Raw genomic sequence first — 18502 nt, forward strand, 5'->3', positions numbered from 1 at the left:
TTGATAAGTATCTATTCAGCACCTGGTATGTGTCAGGTACTGGAAATACTCCAGGCTGGAGAGATAGTTCAGTTTGACTGGTTAGGCATTTGCTATGCACATGCCCAGCCCAGATTCAATCCTTGGCATCACCCCAAGCCCTGCCACTAGTGATTCCTGAGCACAGATCCAGGTGTAAACCCTGAGCACAGCTGGGTGTGACCCTCAAAAAAGAAACAAACAAAAATATTTCAAGCAAGACAGAAAACCCCTGGCCTCACCTCACAGAGCTTAGTCTCAGGAAGGTCCATATTTCTTTTGACATTAAATTGGACAAAGTGTACATTTTCCCGTTCTAGGGACCACCCACATCTCTGCCTGAGATACATAATTTCTTTGAGGCACGCATTCTTCATCCTTGGAATTTGTCCACATCTCACCTTGGGGTGTGTACTTGGCTCTCTACTCTAGGGAAGCCTGTGTCCTCTCGTGGGTGCACGACTCCTTTTCTCTCCCTGTATTTTCTAAATAAATGTGTCATCATTCTGTGCCTCCTTCCTCAAATTTTCTGTGATAGCAGGCGGCAGGCAAGAGAAAACCTGGGCAGAGGCCAGGACTGACTTTTCCTCTTGAAAAAAGCAAATTCCTTATTCCAGCCTGAGTTCCAGTGCCCCCTAAGAAATTGGGTGGTGGGATTAATTCCAGTGCTGTGAAGACCAAGTGGAACTCGGTGCAATGTGGTAACTTCCTAGCGGACTTGGCCAGATGCAGGCGCCTGTGCCTTGAAGGGTCTCGTAGCTGACTGTATGCAATCTGACCCTTCCTGGCAGTACTGGATGAATGGGGTGAGGAGAGAAGGCAGTAGACTCCTTTCTTGAGGCGGCAACCTCTCTCTGCTCCACTTCATGGCAGTCACCTGTAACATAGTTGGTGAGCCACCCAGAAGCCAGTTCCTTGTTTTACTTCAAAATAAATAAGTCAGATAAAGTGTCCTTGGGAGAACAAATAGTATGGAATGATTAAATACAACTTTTGGGTCTTCATAACAAGGAGTTTGAATTTTCACCTTATTTGCTAGTTTTCTCTGACTTGGGGTTTGAGTGACTTAACTAACCATTCTGAGTAGTCTATAAGATAGATCTTTGTTAAGAGAATTAAGTATTATTTAGAAAGGCCAGGGAGATGGCTCAAAGGGCTGGAGTACATGCTTTACATTGCGGGAGCCCTGTATTTGGTCTCTGGAACTCTCTGGACCCAAGCTCCGTAGGGTGTTATCCTCTCCAAAAAAAAGTACAGTTGTGCCATAGAGACAGCACAGGCGGTAAGGCACTTGCCTTCAAGAGGCTACCTCAGCCATGGTTCCAGTTTGAATTCCTGGCACCACCAAATGGTCCCCTGAACACTGCCAGGGTCACTTCTAGGCATAGGGCCAGGAATAGTCCTGAGCACCACATGGCGTGGCCCCAAACCGCTGCCCACCCCCCAAAATTTTTTTTAATTTAAATATATATAAAAACAGCTAGCATATTATATATTTTACACATTTTACACTGCTCATATATATAAAAAATAATGTGTATGTGTGCACATGTACAGTGTGTGTGTATTCCTATTTATTCACTCTGAATTTTTGGAATTTTGAGAACACCTGGTATATATAATTGAGACACTCTGAGTATATATAATTGTATATATACACACACATATATATATAATTGTATATGTACAGCGTGTATATATACACGCTGTATATATAATTGAGATACTCTGAATTTTTTGAATTTTGATAACACCTGGTATATATAATTGAGATACGCTGAGATTGTGTTTGAGTGAAAAGAGTGGAAGTGAGTGAAGGTACTGAGGAGTAATTATAAGAGTGTTCTTTTTTAAATTTGCTTTGTGGTTTTGGGCCCCATGCATTAGTGCTCAGGAGCCTGCAGTGCTGAGGATTGGACCAAGGGTTTTCCACACACAAAACATCCGCTCCAGCCATTGAAGCCATCTCCCTGACTCCTCTGGCAGGATTCCTAGGATGCTATGCACTGGTCTCTCTCACTAGGGACCTTCAGGAGTCAGGGACTGTGTCTCCTTTATTCTGAGAACCTTACCATAGGTAGCTAGGGCCTGCAGTAGGTACGAAAGCTTTTTGTTTTTGTTTTTGTTTTTGTTTTCCCCATTGGTGGGGGAGTGGGGCACACCCAGCAGTGCTCAGGGCTTACTCCTTGTTCTGTGCTCAGGGATCACTCCTGGCTGACCCAGGGGACCATATAGGCTGCCAGGAATCAAACCCTGTACTATTTCCCCACCCCCCGAGTGTTTGGATTTTTCAGTGCATTTGAATTCATCTGTGTTGTGTTTGGAACAGGTTCTCTGATTGAACAGCTGACAACAGAGAAATACGAGTGCATGGTGTGCTGTGAGTTGGTGCGTGTCACAGCCCCGGTGTGGAGCTGCCAGAGCTGCTACCATGTGTTCCACCTGAGCTGTATCCAGAAGTGGGCCAGGTCTCCAGCCTCTCAAGCAGGTGAGTCGTTGCCCTCTGCTGAGGGCTCAGGATATTCGCTTGCTTCTGGGCAGACCGAGAACACTCTTCTGAAGCTAGGAGGCGGTGCTATGGGGGCTGTTGAGCCTGCCTTGGCAGCAGGAGTCCTTGAGTTTGATCCCTGGTGCCACCGTGAATGCCCAGTGCTGTTCTGGCTGCTCTGCTGTCTGAAAGCCTGGTGCCACAGTGATTCCAGCTGCGCCGCAGCCAGGTGTGTGCAAAGAACATACTAAAAGCTGTGGCCCTGGCTCAGCACCTTAACTAAAGAGATGTGTGAGCACTATGGCCAAGAGTGTGTATGTGAGCTTCTCAGTGACTCCACTGAGCACTGCAACTAAATTTAGTGTGACCCCTGGTATGTACCCTGTAACAGCTTGACTAGAGGAGTGTTGGACCCCAATCCTCTTTGGTTTTTGGAACCCAACTCAGTCCTTTGCGGTTGTGAGTACCGCAACCAAGTGTTTGTACGACCCACAGTCATCCCCATAGCAAAGCTGACAGAAGGGAGGAAGGGGGGCCTTTAAATGGAAAAGAAAAAAAAATAACTGTTCGATTTAGAGCTAGGGAATGAAACTCACTGATAGAAAACCTGACTTGTGGGCTGGGGGTCATGAGTTGAATCCCTGGCACCCCTCATCACAGCCAGTTCTGTCATGAGCCTCAGTCAAGTTTGTGATCCCAGGGCCAAGGAGATGGGTTGGTGGGCTGAATGCTAGCCTTGCGTGCCAGAGGCCTGGCTTCAAAGCACTGCACAGTGTCCTGACCACCATTAGAATTCTCCCCCATGAACCAGAGTGATAGTACAGTGGGTAGGGTGCTTGCCTTGTATGGGGCCTACCTAGGTTCGGTCTCTTATACCACTAAGTGGCCCCCGGAGCTTGCCAGGAGTAATCCTTGAGTGCAAAGACAGGACTAACCTTGAACGCCTCTAGGTATGGACAAAAAATAAATTAAAAAGTGACACCCCCACCCCCTGCTGGCCATGGAGCCAGGAGTGAGCACCTTTGGGTGTGGCCCCGAAACAAGTTTGTGATTCCCCAGACTTTGCAACAAAAGAGAAGGAAAAGAGGGAAATATTTAATTCAACCATAATATTTTGTCTTCATGGTCACGGTCCTCCCGTTGTTCATCAATTTGCTCGAGCGGGCCCAGTAACGTCTCCATTGGAGACTTTGTTGTTACTGTGTCTGGCATATCGAGTACGTCACGGGGAGCTTGCCAGGCTCTGCCGTGCGGGCGAGATACTCTCGGTAGCTTGCCGGGCTCTCCGAGAGGGGCGGAGGAATCGAACTCGGGTCGGCCATGTTGGCCGCTTGTAAGGCAAATGCCCTACTGCTGTGCCATCGCTCCAGCGATGTGAGGGCGATCTGGCTGCGACATCTGTCACCCCATTGATCGCCAGGGTTGATTCGGCTGATCTGGCTGGCTAGGCGGGCGTCCCCTTCCTCCCTCACCGCTCCATGTGCGTCCCTCCCGAAGCTGCGCGCTCGGTCGAAGAGGACGGCCTTCCCCGATAGAGACGGACCGGTCTTCGGTCGAGGGTATACGAGTAGCTGCGCTCCCCTGCTAGAACCTCCAAACATTTTGTCTTCAGGGAGGAAAAATACATTGATCATATGCTTATATAATAAGTATAGTAATTGATACATTGATTCTCTTGATATAATGATTGATAACATTCAGGGAGAATATACTGATTACAGATGAGCAGTATTAAGCTGTAGATCTTAACATAAGCCTAACAAGATTAAACTATTAAATATGTATTTATATATTATATAAATATGGGAGTCTCCCGATGGACGGTTCCACAATGAAATAGACCACATCATATTCAATCGGCGGTTTTGCCTAACCGATGTTGCTGTTGTCCCAAAATTCCAAACGGGATCAGACCACCGTCTTCTTCGTGCAGAATTCTACCTCACAGAATGAGGAGAAAAGAATGCAAGGTTTAAGAAGAGGACTCCCAGAACAACCACCAACTGGGAGCTCTTTGGCTCTGTTGCGGCAACATGGGAAGATGCCGTCATTGACAACATTGATGAGGAATATGATCGAATGATTCAGCACCTCCATGATTGTGCAAAGAATGCCAAGAGAGAGATAACCACAAAAAACCGTTTTTCTTCGAACACTCTTGAACTTATTCGCCAACGTGGCTTGGCACATGCCTCAGGCAACCACAAGCGAACATCCGAACTGTCAAAACAGTGCAGAGAAGCCATCAAGGATGACCTCAAAAACAGGAGAGCAGCAGTACTGGTAGATGCAGCAGAAGCTGGGAAAAACATTCGTAATGCCCGCCTGTCCTTCACCAACTACAAAACCAAGATGACTGCCCTCCAACATCATGATGGATCTATCACATCTTCCAGAAGGGCAATGGAGAAGATTATTCATGACTTCTACTCAGATCTCTTTAATAGCCACATCCACTTGCCCACATACCACATACCACATGATGGATATGTCGTTCCCAATGTTCTCCCTTCCGAAATCCAACATGCCATCTTGTCGGTAAAGAAACAAAGAGCACCTGGCCCAGACAAGATCAGACCTGAACACCTGAAGAACTTACCATCAGTACTCATCAATACATTGGCTCGACTCTTCACACGCTACCTGTCTGAATGCAAGGTTCCATCCCAATGGAAAACCAGCAGGACTGTACTACTATACAAGAAAGGAGACATCCACGACATTGGCAACTATCGCCCAATCTGCCTATTGTCTGTCATCTACAAACTATTCACTCGAATCATCCTGAATAGGATTAGCAGAACACTAGATGAAGGACAACCATGTGAACAAGCTGGATTCCGAAAAGGATTCAGTACCATCGACCATATCCACACAATAACCAAACTCATTGAGGTATCTCGGGAGTTCAAGATGCCGCTCTGTCTAACGTTCATTGATTTAAAGAAGGCCTTTGATTCTGTTGAGACGGAAGCGGTCATGGAAGCCCTAGCCAATCAGGGCGTACAAACTCAATACATCAGGATCCTCCGTGAGCTGTATTGCGGATTCACTACCAGGATCTCACCATTCTACAAAGAAGTGTTCGTTGATGTCAAGAGAGGGGTTCGGCAGGGTGATACCATTTCACCAAAACTCTTCAGTGCCACCGTCGAGAACATCATGCAACGACTGGAATGGGAAAGCATGGGAGTGAAGATAGATGGTCGGCAACTACACCACCTCCGCTTTGCTGATGACATCGTTCTAATAACACCAAACATCAGCCAAGCGGCACAAATGCTGGCCGACTTTGACCGTGAATGTGGAAAGGTCGGACTACAGCTGAATCTTACGAAGACAATGTTTATGAGAAACAGCCTTGTTCCTGACGCTCCATTCACTCTCAACGGAACCACCATCTCCGAATGCAACAGTTATATATACCTAGGTCGAGAAATCAACATGATGAATGACCTGGCACCTGAGTTGCGCAGGAGGAAGAGAGCGGCTTGGAATGCCTTCAAGAGCATTGAAGAAATAACTAAAAGGACAAAGAACCTCCAGCTACGAGCACATCTCTTTGATTCCACTATTCTTCCTGCATTAACATATGCCTCAGAGACCTGGACCCTACGAAAACAGGATGAGAACGCTATTCGGGTCTCTCAAAGAGGAATCGAAAGAACTATGCTTGGAATATCACGATTCACTCAAATGAGAGATAGAATCCGGAGTTCTGATCTTCGTCAACGCTCAAGAATCAGGGACGCTGTCTCATTTGCCAAGACATCAAAAATCAGATGGGCTGGACACGTAATGAGGTTTACAGACAACCGCTGGACTAGAGCCATTACTGATTGGATTCCACGGGACATCAAAAGATCACGTGGACGCCCACCTATAAGATGGTCAGACTTCTTCGTCAAGACCCTAAATGATCGGTTTGAGGCTCTGCATGTTCCTAGAACGAACGGATACCATTGGGCTACGCTAGCACGCAACCGGGATGAATGGAGACGTTACTGGCACCCGCTCGAATAAATCGATGAATAACGGGGATTAAGTGATTAAGTGATATTATATCCATATATATAATACGTAGTTTTAGATTTGGGGCTATACCCGGCAGTGCTGAGGAATTGCTCCTGTCTCAACTCTCAGGGATCAAACCTGGGTTTGCTAGCTCTCCGGAGCCTCGTACTTTTTTTAAGCCAAGGATCATCTTTATCTTTTTTTGGGGGGGGAGGGGCGGGAGACACCCAGCGATGCTCAGCGGTTACTCCTGGCTCTGCACTCAGAAATTACTCCTGGCAGTGCTTGGGGGACCATAGGGGATGCTGGATATTGAACCCAGGTCAGCCATTTGCAAGGCAAATGCCCTACCTGTTTTACTAGCACTCTGGCTCCCATCATCTTTATCTTGACATCAGAAATAATAGCATATCGTTGGGCTTAAGAGGAAGCTCAAAAGGCTAAGTGCATATTTGTATGCCGGAGACTCACCTTCATGCCACATCATGGTTTGCCGAGCATGGAATCTGGAGTAGCCCAAACTCTACCTTACCCCCTAAAAAAGTAAAGTATAGTGCATCTTTACCACAAAATGAAAAGATTATCATGTGATGTCATAGAGGTGTTAACTAATGCTCCTGTGGTAATCATGTTGCAGTGTTTGGATGTATCATATCAAAACATTGTATGTCTTAAACTTATCAGTGTGATATGTCAGTTACAGCTCAGTTTTTGAAATACAGATAAAATGGATACCAGCTTGATTCACTATGTCCAAAGTCCCCAAAGTCCTTATGTCTAAATGCAGTACTTAACACCATCTAAGAGTGCCATGGATTTGTTTCTTCAATGTCTGCTCTCCTTCATGTGCAAATTACTTCTGTTGCTTCAATATTATCACTTCTTGGGGATAAAAATAATTTTTTTAATTTCATGTGCTTTTGAAAGGAAATTAATTTGGTTTCCTCTCCTTGTTCTTGACAGATGGCCAGAGTGGCTGGCGGTGCCCCGCATGCCAGAATGTTTCTGCACACGTTCCTAATACCTACACTTGTTTCTGTGGTAAGTAGAGTCTCTTCCACTTCATACCTTGTGCCTTAGTTCCCAGCATTGGAGAGGAGGGCCTCTGAGCAGAGTTATATTTGCAAGTTATAATAAGGTTTTTTTCAAGGCTTCAGGAGAACATGGCATTGTGTGCATATGGTCCAGCACTCAGCTGGAGTCACAGGCCTTTGTGCTCTCAGCAGGCTGTTATGGAGACGGTCTTTCTCCCCTCTGCCAGGAGTCGTAGTGCTGGTGTCCTTAGCTGGCAGTTGTCAAGCAGAGCTGATCTGATGGCAGCGGTGAAGACAGACATGGGCTCCTTCTCACTCCTCGCTGTTGCAGCGTTGATACTCCAGATGGGAGCAGCTGAGCACAGTAGTTTTGGAAGTGTATTTTATTTTATTTTTATTTTTATTTATTTGCTTTTTGGGTCACACCCTGGAATGCACAGGGGTTACTCCTGGCTCTGTGCTCAGGAATTACCCCTGGCGGTGCTAAGGGGACCATATGGGATGCTGGGAATCGAACCCGGGTCAGCCGCATGCAAGGCAAACGCTCTACCCGCTATGCCATTGCTCCAGGTCTGGAAGTGTATTTTAATCCAAGAATTCAGTCACTGGTCTTTCTAATAAGATATTATCTGTGAAACAACGTTATAATCCTTTGCCCTTCTCCTCTCTATAAATAATTATGTTTTTTTCACGCAGCCAACATGGCCAACCCAAGTTCGATTCCCCCACCCCTCTCGGAGAGCCCAGCAAAACCTGGCAAGCTACCCGTGACGTATTCGATATGCCAAACACAGTAACAACAAGTCTCATGATGGAGACGTTACTGGGCCTGCTCGAGCAGATTGATGAACAGTGGGAGGACAGTGGCAGGTGGCATTTCTTGTGTGTGTTGGGAAGAAATGGCTGTGAACCAAATATTCATTCCTACTGCTAGGTTATTTCTTGGTCTTTGTGTCCTGGTGGATGCAGGGGATCATATGGCATGCCAGTGATCAGACCCGAATTGGCTGTGTGCAAGGCAAGCGCCCTACCACTATACTATTGCTCTGGCCCTTTTTATTGCCTTTTATATTTTTGTGTGGAGTGTGGGGGACACACCAGATGGTGCTCAGGGCTTACTCCTGGCCCATGCTCAGGGATCACTTTAGTTGGGGCTCTGGGGTCTGTATAGGATGCCAGGGATTAAACCTGAGTCAGCTGCCTGGAAGGCAAGCCCCCAGCCCCGCAGCATGCTGCCTTTTAATGGCTAACTTTCAGCATCGGTTGTTGCTTTTTCAGGTTTTGTTTCTTAACCATCTGTGTCAATAAGCTACATTTTTTTTGCTTCTGTCTTCTTTATATCACTGAAACCCTTGAGAAGTCATCAGTGATCCCTTTCTCACCGAATCCAGGGTGTTTTGTTTAGCTGGGCTGCATAATAGCGGTTAATGTTTTGGCTTTTCATTTTTTGAAATGTCTGGCTCTTTTTTCCTTATTGTATGAGCTCCTTTCTCAAATTGTTTGTTTTTTCCTTTCTTATTACTTTAACTCAGGACTCTCATTTAGAGTTGGTCATAGATCATTCACTATTCTTGGGACTCAATCTCTTGATGAACTCACGAGCCATCTAGACTGTTTTTCCCCCTTTTTTTGGGGTGGGGGGGGTCACACCCAGCGATGCACAAGGGTTACTCCTGGCTCTGCACTCAGGAATTACTCCTGGCAGTTCTCAGGGGATTGTATGGGATGCTGGGAATCGAACCTGGGTTGGTCGTGTGCAAGGCAAACGCCCTACCCACTGTGCTGTCACTCCAGCTCCCTGTTTTTCCCCTTTTTAAATTTAAATTTTCATCTACTGTGTCATTAAAGATCTGACCCCAACAGTGCTCTGCCAAGGGAAGCTGCTGCCAAAGCAACCACAAGCTTCCTTTTTCCACACTGGCACTCTAACTTTCTTTTATTTAGTTTCTTTTATGTTTTATTGTAAAAATTTGTGCTTTAAGAGATACAGATTATAAATTTTAGTTGAAGGAATGAACATTTTTTAATGTACCACTGCTAAGGTAGAAATGAAACTAGAAGCAAGAGATCAAGGAAAATTGGACCAGGAGAAGTAATACCAAGGCTTGACTACCATGTTTGAAAGGAATTTTAGACATGAAATATCACTGGGGAGTTTAGAATCTTGTGATGCCTTCACTGACAAATTAGAATGAGACCCTAATAAAGTCAAACAGATTAGAGCAAAGATCACGAGGATGACCTAGGGAAAATAGTGCCAGAAAGCTAATAATGACCTTATTTTGTCTTATGACTTTACCCTATTCTACTCTTCTGGAGCCAATGACTTAATATACTTTCTGAGAATTAGTAAAATATCAGGCACCATGAAGAAACAGGAGGGAATAAAACTGCCTATTGACTTGCCAGAGTTTATGGTCTTAAGATTTAAGAGCTAATTAACAGACTTGATGTTATACTAGAAGTTCTCTAAGATATCTTTGGTGTCAAGTTATGACTTGTGGCTATGATCAAGGGACAACTTTGTGAAGAATTGAACCAGGCTTAAGAATTGAGTGAGGAACCAGAACGATAGTATAGCAGATATGGCATTTGCCTTATCAAAACCTGGTTTTGATCCCTGGCACCCCATATTGTCCCCTGAGCCCACCAGGAGTGATCCCTGAGAACCGCCAGTTGTGGTCCCCAAAAAAGACAAAATTGGGTGAACCTTGACAGATAAAAAAGAACTGTTGAAAAGGAGAGCAAAAGTGTAAAGCCAAGAGGCCTTGGGTCCTTGTGAGTTGACAAAGTCATCCAGTTATGGAGCCCCGGATGTAGGAAGGTGGAGGAATGGGCGACGACTGGGAAGGTGACTTCTCGATGCTGGACTTAGATGCTGGACCTTAGTTTCACAGACTATTGGAAGCTACTTGATCGTTTTGCTTTTTGGGCTGCACCGGCAATGCTCAGGGCTTACTCCTAGCATTACACAAGGGAACATAAGAGATGTTGGGAATCGAATCTGGGTGGGATGCGTGCAAGGCCAGCACCCTCTCTATTGTACTATCCCTATGGCACTCAATTGGTTATTTTCTACAAAGATAAACTGGTGTCAGTGAGAAGAGTATTGGACCTACGTAGCTTAGGGACTTGTAATAGTTCAAATAGAGAATTAAACCTATTTAAGTGTTAGAGTGAACACAGAAAGAAAGGGATGTAAGAGTTCAAAAATAAGGGCTAGAGCAATAGTACAGCGGGTAAGATCCTTGCCTTGCATGCAGCTGGCCCAGGTTTGATCCCCGACATCCTATTTGGTTCCCCAAGCACCACCAGGAGTTATTCCTGAGTGCAGAGCCAGGAGTAACCACCGAGCATTGCCAGGTATGGCCAAAAACAAACAAACAAAAAGTTCAACGATAGATCAAGGCAGATAGTTCACAGGGCTTTTGTGTATGCTTTGAATGCTATAGACCTGTGTTCGGTCCCCTGCATCATGTGTCTCCGTATACAATTGGGAGCAATCCCTGTGCACTAAGCTTAGAGCACTCCCTGGGCTCTGCTGGGTGTGACCCCAATACCAAAGGGGGTGGATTTCAAAGACTAATAGAAATCAGTGACAATGGGAAACATGCTTCTACAATTTTGTTCCCTTGGAAACGGTTTCGTGCTTTTTGGAAGAGGACAGATAAAGGCAGGTGAAGAGAAGTGGTTTGGTGAGAAGAGTGAGTTCAGTTTAGAATGTTGAGTTGGAAGAGAAAGACATTCAGAGAGATGTGCAACAGGCAGTTGGGAATAGTTGAGAAGAGATCAAGACTTTAGAGTGGCAGTCAGAATAAGTATATTAGGTGAAGGGGCCAGAGAATTAGTTCAGTAAGCTGACCATATGCTTTGCAGGCCAGATACCTAGGCTCAGACACCGCCAGAAGCAGCCTCCGAGTAACACTGGGTGTGGCCCCCAAAAAAAGAGTAGTAAATGAGACTCAAGCGGAATGGTAAAGATTGGGCCAGAGCAATAGACTAGTGGGTAGAGTGCTTGCTTTGCTGTTGCCTGACCCGGGTTCATTCCTCAGTATCCAGTTTCCCCTTAGCACCTCCGGGAGTGATCCCTGAGTTCAGGGTGTGACCCCAAAACCAAAAATAATAAACGAAACACAGAAAAGTAAGATTTCTGAAAGTCAGAAAGAGTCTAAAAGCTGAGACCTAGGAGATTGGCAGCCATTAAGTAAGTCAGTGAGGACAGCTTCCTCAGAGGAGCTAGTTTTGCACCTCTTTGTTGCTCTTCCTGCCTTGAACGCCAATCCCACCACCATTACACCTTCCCACCACCATATTTCGAATATTTCTATCCTGACCCCAATCTCTGCCCCACCCAAAGCAGAACCGGAATAATATATTTTGTATTGTTTGTTATGAAAAACCGCTGAAAATGCTACAAAAAAGTATCCTTGGAGGAAAGAGTGTGAAGATTGTTTTGGTCCCTATTTCAGTTAGTCCCTCTTTCACCTAGGGACCATTAAACCCTTCTATAAGAGATCACTAACATGTTGTTAAAGGTTGACATGTGTATGCTTTTATATATATAGATGTATGTGTGCGTATGTGCTTTTATATGTGTGTGTGTGTGTGTATATACATATATCTGTAAAAAAATATTTCCCTCTGAGGCTGGTTGCCTCCTACTTTAGAACCCCATCATATATGGTGCAGTACTCTTGGAGTATGGGTAGTGTGGTTTAATGTGTTCAGGAATAGGTTCACTCATGGGTGAAGCTCGGCCTGAGCATGTGAAGAATGGCCATGAGCGTGGTGGCAGTTGAGTTCTGGAGGTTTTCAGCTGCTGGGGCAGGTTCCCTTGGCCAGGGAGGTCTCACCCGCCCTTCTCTGGGACACCCCGAGTGAAACAATCTGGCGCGGGTTTCGGCAGCATGGATATGGCGAGTGTCATGTTATGCTCCCTTCCGGGAGAGAAGGACATGCAATCTGGATGGTGGCTGATGACGAGATTATCTGGTACCAGCCACCAGGGGTGGCTTATGGGCATGACTGCTGCGTTTCCGGAGACGGGGGATACGGGCAGAGGATCTCCGTTCCTGGTCCCGTTGAACCCAGAGTTGTCAGTCACAAAGTCCCACATACCTGGGTTTTCCAGGGATTAATTCATGGGTGAAGCACAGCAGCCAACAGCATGGCGGCGATTGAATTCTGGAAGTTTTGGGCTACTGGGGCTAAAGTGGCATTTTCTTAAGTGAAAAATTGTTTTTTAATTGGTAGTTCTGAAACTTTATCATACTCAGGCTTATAATACTGTATTCAGCTTTTAATTTTAGGATATGGGATAATGTGTTTGTTGAGCATATGAGAAGCACAGTAAACTTTCATGTTCTCTAGCGACATTGTACAGGTTTTTGTTTATATGTTTGTTTGTTTGTTTGTTTTTTTGCTATTTGGGTCACACCCAGCGATGCACAGGGGTTACTCCTGGCTCTGCACTCAGGAATTACTCCTAGAGGTGCTCAGGGGACCATATGGGATGCTGGGAATCGAACCCAGGTCAGCCGTGTGCAAGGCAAAGACCCTGCCCGCTGTGCTATTGTTTCAGCCCCAACATTGTGCAGTTTTAATTAAAGTTGAAGACAGTATTGAGGTTTGTACCGTCAACTCTCTGATCTGATGTATTACAGGCAAAGTGAAGAACCCAGAGTGGAGCAGAAATGAAATTCCACACAGTTGTGGTGAGGTTTGTAGAAGGAAGCAGCCTGGCCAGGACTGCCCACATTCCTGTAATCTGTAAGTTGGGATGCTAGACCTTGGGGGTTTTCTGGGTGACACACATTGCTTATGGCTCTGAGTATATCCTTTTCATCATTAACTTATAACAGGACGAAATAAAGGGCAGCATGGTCTCATGTACAGAACATTTGCTCTTTACCAGGCACTCAGCTGCTTTAACTCATGGAATCTATATGGCAGTCTGATACTTTGTAATTCTACCCATTTTTTTACAGATGAGTTTAGAAAGAACAGGCATCTAGCCCAGGGTTATAGTGCTCTGACATGGCGGAGCCATGGGGAGAGGCGCCAGTGCCTTTCTTGCTATATTATCCTGTGACCTCTGAAAGGAAGTGCCTTCTAGTGCTATCCAGGTCAAAGCGAATTGATAGGATAGACCTCTACCCAAGGAAGGACAGTTGTGTTAGAACAACGCTGTAGTCTGAATGCTTGCTCAACAGTAAGTAGCTGGCTTTAGAGTGTGCCCTATCAGCTCTAAATAATAGAAGGAATGCACAGTCTAGGAGAAACAGTTGATTGATTTCAGAAAACACATCTGAGAAAGGGTGTGTTCCTGGGTTTGAATTCTTAACAGTTCAGAGTGTGCCCAGTCAGCTCTCCATAATAAAAGAAACACATAATGTTAGATAAACAATCTCTAAACTAAGGGTAAAGCCTAGAGTTTTGAATGGCAAATGCTAGCATCTCTAAGATGCTGGAAGCAGAATCTGGCACAGGGTAATCCGTCAAAAAGTAGTAACCTGTGTTTTCACTAAGAGGAAATAGACATTGGAGTGTTTGGCCTTTGTGGCAAACTGTTTTTTCGCACTCTGCTCTCAGTAGGCCAAGACCAGTTTTGGAAATATTTTTACCAGACCCCAAATAAAGCCAGTTTTCATACTTGAGCTTTACTTTTATGGTTAAATATTCTAAGATGATAATGTTGTTGATTGTATATAAAAACCTTCCTTGTTGTTTTGGGCTATACTGGATAGTGCTCAGGGGTTATTCCTGGTTCTGTGCTTATGGATCACTCTTAGCAGGGCTTTGTAGGATTGATGTGTAGTACCAGGATCAAATCCAGATCTTACCCACCATACTCTCTTTCCAGCCCTATAAAAACATTATTGGTGGTCTGAGATAATCACTCAAAAGGGTGGAGCATATGCTTTGCATAAAGAAACTTTTTTTTATTTTATTTTTGGGAGGGGGGCCTTTTTGGGTCACACCTGCCGATGTACAGGGGTTACTCCTGGCTCATGCACTCAGGAATTAGTCCTGGCAGTGCTCAGGGGACTGTATGGGATGCTGGGAATCGAACCCCCGTAGGCTGCATGCAAGGCAAATGCCCTACCCGCTGTGCTATCGCTCCAGCCCCAAAGAAACTCATTTTTGATCCCTGGCCTGCATGATCTCGTTAGCACCTTGACTAAGTGTAACCCAACCCCCACCCCCTTCACCATAAAATAACCATTGGGGGCCAGAGAGATAGTATAGGGGGCAGGGTGCTTCTCTTGTATGTGAACAGCTTGCTCCCATATTGTCCTCCAAGCCTACCAGGAATGAGCACATAGCCAGGTATGAAACCCAACTCCGCCCCCCCCCCCAAATGTTGGTATCTTTGTTTAAATAGCTTAACCATTTAAAGAAATACTAAAGTTTTTTTCAACTTTTTTCTTTTTCTCTAAAAAAAACTTTTTAAATAGATTTATTCATTGCCATATGATCAGTAGGGCTCATTGGGGGAGCTATATATACGTTGGATACTTGGATATGATTTATTCATTCAAGTGTTTTCTTTTATAGACTCTGCCATCCTGGGCCTTGCCCGCCATGCCCTGCCTTTATGACTAAAACCTGTGAATGTGGACGAACCAGGTGAGGTTGGCATTGTACTCCAGAGATTGATTTTTCACATTGATTTTAAAACTAATTTCTTTTTTTCTTTCCTTTTTCACTCTCTTATCTCCCATGTTTATTTTTAACTGTTCTCTGGGCCTTGCCCGCCATGCCCTGCCTTTATGACTAAAACTTGTCAATATGGATGAACCAGGTAAGGTTGGCATTGTACTCCAGAGATTGATTTTTCACATTGATTTTGTTTATTTATTTATTTATTTTGCGTTTTGGGTCACACCCAGCAATGCACAGGGGTTACTCTTGGCTCTGCGCTCAGGAGTTTCTCCTGGCGGTGCTCAGGGGACCATATGGGATGCTGGGAATCGAACCCGGGTCAGCCGCGTGCAAGGCAAACGCCCTACCCGCTCTGCTCTCTCTCCAGCCCCTCACATTGATTTTAAAGTTAATTTCTTTTTTTTTTTCTTTCCTTTTTCACTCACTTAGCTCCCATGTTTATTTTTAACTGTTCTTCATAATTTTAATGTGAATTTCTAAAATGGATTTTTAAAACAAAAGATGAGTAGGGAGTTTTAAATAAATGGAAAGTGTGAAAAGTCCTTTTCTGTGAAGAGTAGTTTTCCTGCTGACCCTAATTATGTTTTACAGTCTTCTAAGAAGTTACGGGGTTGGAGCAATACTACAGTGGGTAAGGTGTTTGCCTTGCATGCGACTGACCTAGGTTCAGTCCCTGCACTGGGTCTGTGCTCAGGGATCACAGCTGGCAGGGCTCAGGACCATATAAGTGTTGGGATTGAACCCAGGTCTGCCCCTTGCAATGCAAGTTCCCTGCCCATCTTACTGTGTCTCTGGCCCCTATATAGAATGCTTTGAAACATAATATGTAGTAGAGGTGGGCATAGGGACTAAAATCATCTTTCAGGAGAGTAGACTCTAAAATCTAAGTAATCTCTAAATCTTTTATTCTAGAGCAATGCCTGAAGATAGTTGTCTAAACAGTGTTTCCCAACCTTTTTCTTGCCATGACTTCCTTCAGACCTTTTCTTCTTGTGGTACCCTTGTCCTACCAGTAGGTCCCATAGTCTCATACACACACCCCTCCCCAATTTAAGTGAATTTCACTTGTGGATAACGGTGAAGTGCCCTAAGGGCCCACAGGAGGCCATATCACCTCTGGTTGAGAAATGCTAGTGTAAAAGTTGCTGGCCTCATAATCTTTCACTGATTGGTAAGTCAGCAAAATCAGGATGTTTATTAGAACAAACTCAGGCTGTTAGAACAAATGTTTATTCTCCAGATGGGGTTCTGGAATCACTTCCCCGTCTGGAGTAATGACATGCAGTGTGTTGTTTATGTGTTAGGACCTCGCAGAATGTCAGAGGACAGGCCCAGGACTAAGCCATTGCTGCTTTCATATGCATTGTGACTATACATCCCTGTAATGACCCCATTCCTTTCTGTAAGAGCCTGTGGGGGTTCTTTCCCCCTCCTTCCTGCATGCTGCTTCTGGGGGCTCAGAGAAGTCTGACAGAATAGATACTTAGGAGGAGACTTAGTTCCTTGGTAGTCAGAAAAGCAGGAGAGAGAATGTCAGGGTGGGAAATTAAGAAGGTAAAGGAAGAAAAAGAATAGAGAAGAGGCAAGTAATTAAGGAAATAAGGGTTAGAGGGTAGGTAGAAACACAAAAATACTGGAAATGAACGAGAGAAAGGTTCAGTATGTCTGGGAGAGGATGGTTTGGGCTTCAGTGTTAGTTTATTTGGTTGACAGATACTCCGTGTTAGCTTAATGTAATGCTCTTTTTGTCATTGTCTTCACAGGCACACGGTTCGTTGTGGTCAGGCTGTCTCAGTCCACTGTTCTAACCCGTGTGGGAATATTTTAAATTGTGGGCAACACCACTGTGCTGAGTTGTGCCATGGGGGACAGTGCCAGCCTTGCCGGAGCATATTGAATCAGGGTAAGTGTTGGTTCCCCGAGCTCACCATACCTGTGCGCTTTCCTCAGCTGCTCTGCTTGTTGAGGCTCTCTGTTGAGTTGTTTATATCACCTTCCGTACTCTTCATTTCTATGGCTTCTGATTTGTGTTCTCATTTTAGCTCTCAATCTTCCTTCTGCTTTGCGGACTACCTGTGCCATCATTTCTTTGAGCTCACTAAACATCCTCAACATGATGAACGTGTTGTTGTCCCTAAGGCCGTTTCTGAGAGTTTACAGAGCTGTTCAGTGCTGGTGGAGTCTTTTCACTTGTTGAGCTAAGTGGGCCTCGCCATGTCTCCCCCCAGTGTGTTTTGTGTGCTTCTGCTGGTGAATCTTCACTCCCCCTGGAGGTCTCTGAGAGATTAGGCTGCGAGTTGCTCTCTTTCCCTCCTGGTTTCAGTGATGGGAGATATAAGTGTGAGTGAGCCATGTGAGATACATTGACTAGAGCCGTTATGTGGTACAGGTGAAATGGAGGTGGGTCAGAAGAGGTCGTAGAGCTCTGCTGTGGAGGCTGCCAGAACCCAGCTGAAAGTTGAGGGGAGTCTGCTTCTGTTTCCAAAAAGGCTCAAGGATGTCAGCTGGGAGATTAACCTCACCTGGAATGTTGGAGGAACAAGCAGAGGCTCTGAGATGTGCAGGTGGTCTGCTGTGGTGGCAGAGATTGGGAATCATAACTCATGTGCTTTCCTGGTTTCTTATTTGTGCTTGCTTAAATGACAGGGATTACTCTGAAGTCAGTAGCCAAAAATCAGTTGCTCCATACTTTGGGAGGAGAGAACTGGAGACAGTAATGCGTAGATGATTTCATTACCATAGTTGCATAATATAGGTCATTATCTTAGAATTTGGACAGTGGATTTGGTGGGGGTAGTGTTTGGAGTCTCATAATTAATAAGTACAAGGGCTATTCTGGCTCTGTACTTAGGAGTGACCTCTGGCAGTGCTTGGTAGACTATCTTTAGTGCTGCAGCGTCAGCCCAGCTCAACTGCATACACGGCAAGCTCCTTAACCCCTAGACCGTTTCTCTCATCCTGGACAGTGGATATTTAAATGATGTTCAAAAGTAACTGCTTGCAAATATTTTTTAAGTAACTGAAAGGCACCTAGAAAGCTCAAAATAATCTTGGAAAAGAACTTTTGGGGGGGGTGGTTGGTCACACTTGGCGATGCTCAGGGGTTACTCCTGGCTCATGCACTCAGGAATTGTCCCTGACTGTGCTAGGGGGACCATATGGGATGCTGGGAATTGAACCCGATTCAGCTGCGTGCAAGGCAAATGCCCTACCTTCTGTGCTGTCGCTCCAGCCCCGGAAAAGAACATATTAAAATAATTAACTCAGTTTCTAGTAATTATGA

The 18502-nt window shown here is 45.1% G+C and overlaps 1 protein-coding gene across 2 annotated transcripts in view; it reads left to right on the forward strand.

Moving 5' to 3' along the window:
- The window catches only part of NFX1 (nuclear transcription factor, X-box binding 1), a 72220-nt gene that overhangs the window by 12345 nt on the left and 41373 nt on the right, over nt 1–18502 (forward strand). For both annotated transcript variants that reach the window (XM_056117149.1, XM_056117150.1), the window contains exons 3-7: nt 2348–2506; nt 7484–7561; nt 13218–13323; nt 15112–15183; nt 16983–17122. In XM_056117149.1, the coding sequence (XP_055973124.1) occupies nt 2348–2506; nt 7484–7561; nt 13218–13323; nt 15112–15183; nt 16983–17122 (555 nt within the window). The remainder of the gene's footprint in view (nt 1–2347; nt 2507–7483; nt 7562–13217; nt 13324–15111; nt 15184–16982; nt 17123–18502) is intronic.

The sequence above is a fragment of the Sorex fumeus genome, unplaced genomic scaffold, assembly GCF_029834395.1.
Source record: "Sorex fumeus unplaced genomic scaffold, SorFum_2.1 ptg000034l, whole genome shotgun sequence".
Classification (NCBI taxonomy): domain Eukaryota; kingdom Metazoa; phylum Chordata; class Mammalia; order Eulipotyphla; family Soricidae; genus Sorex; species Sorex fumeus.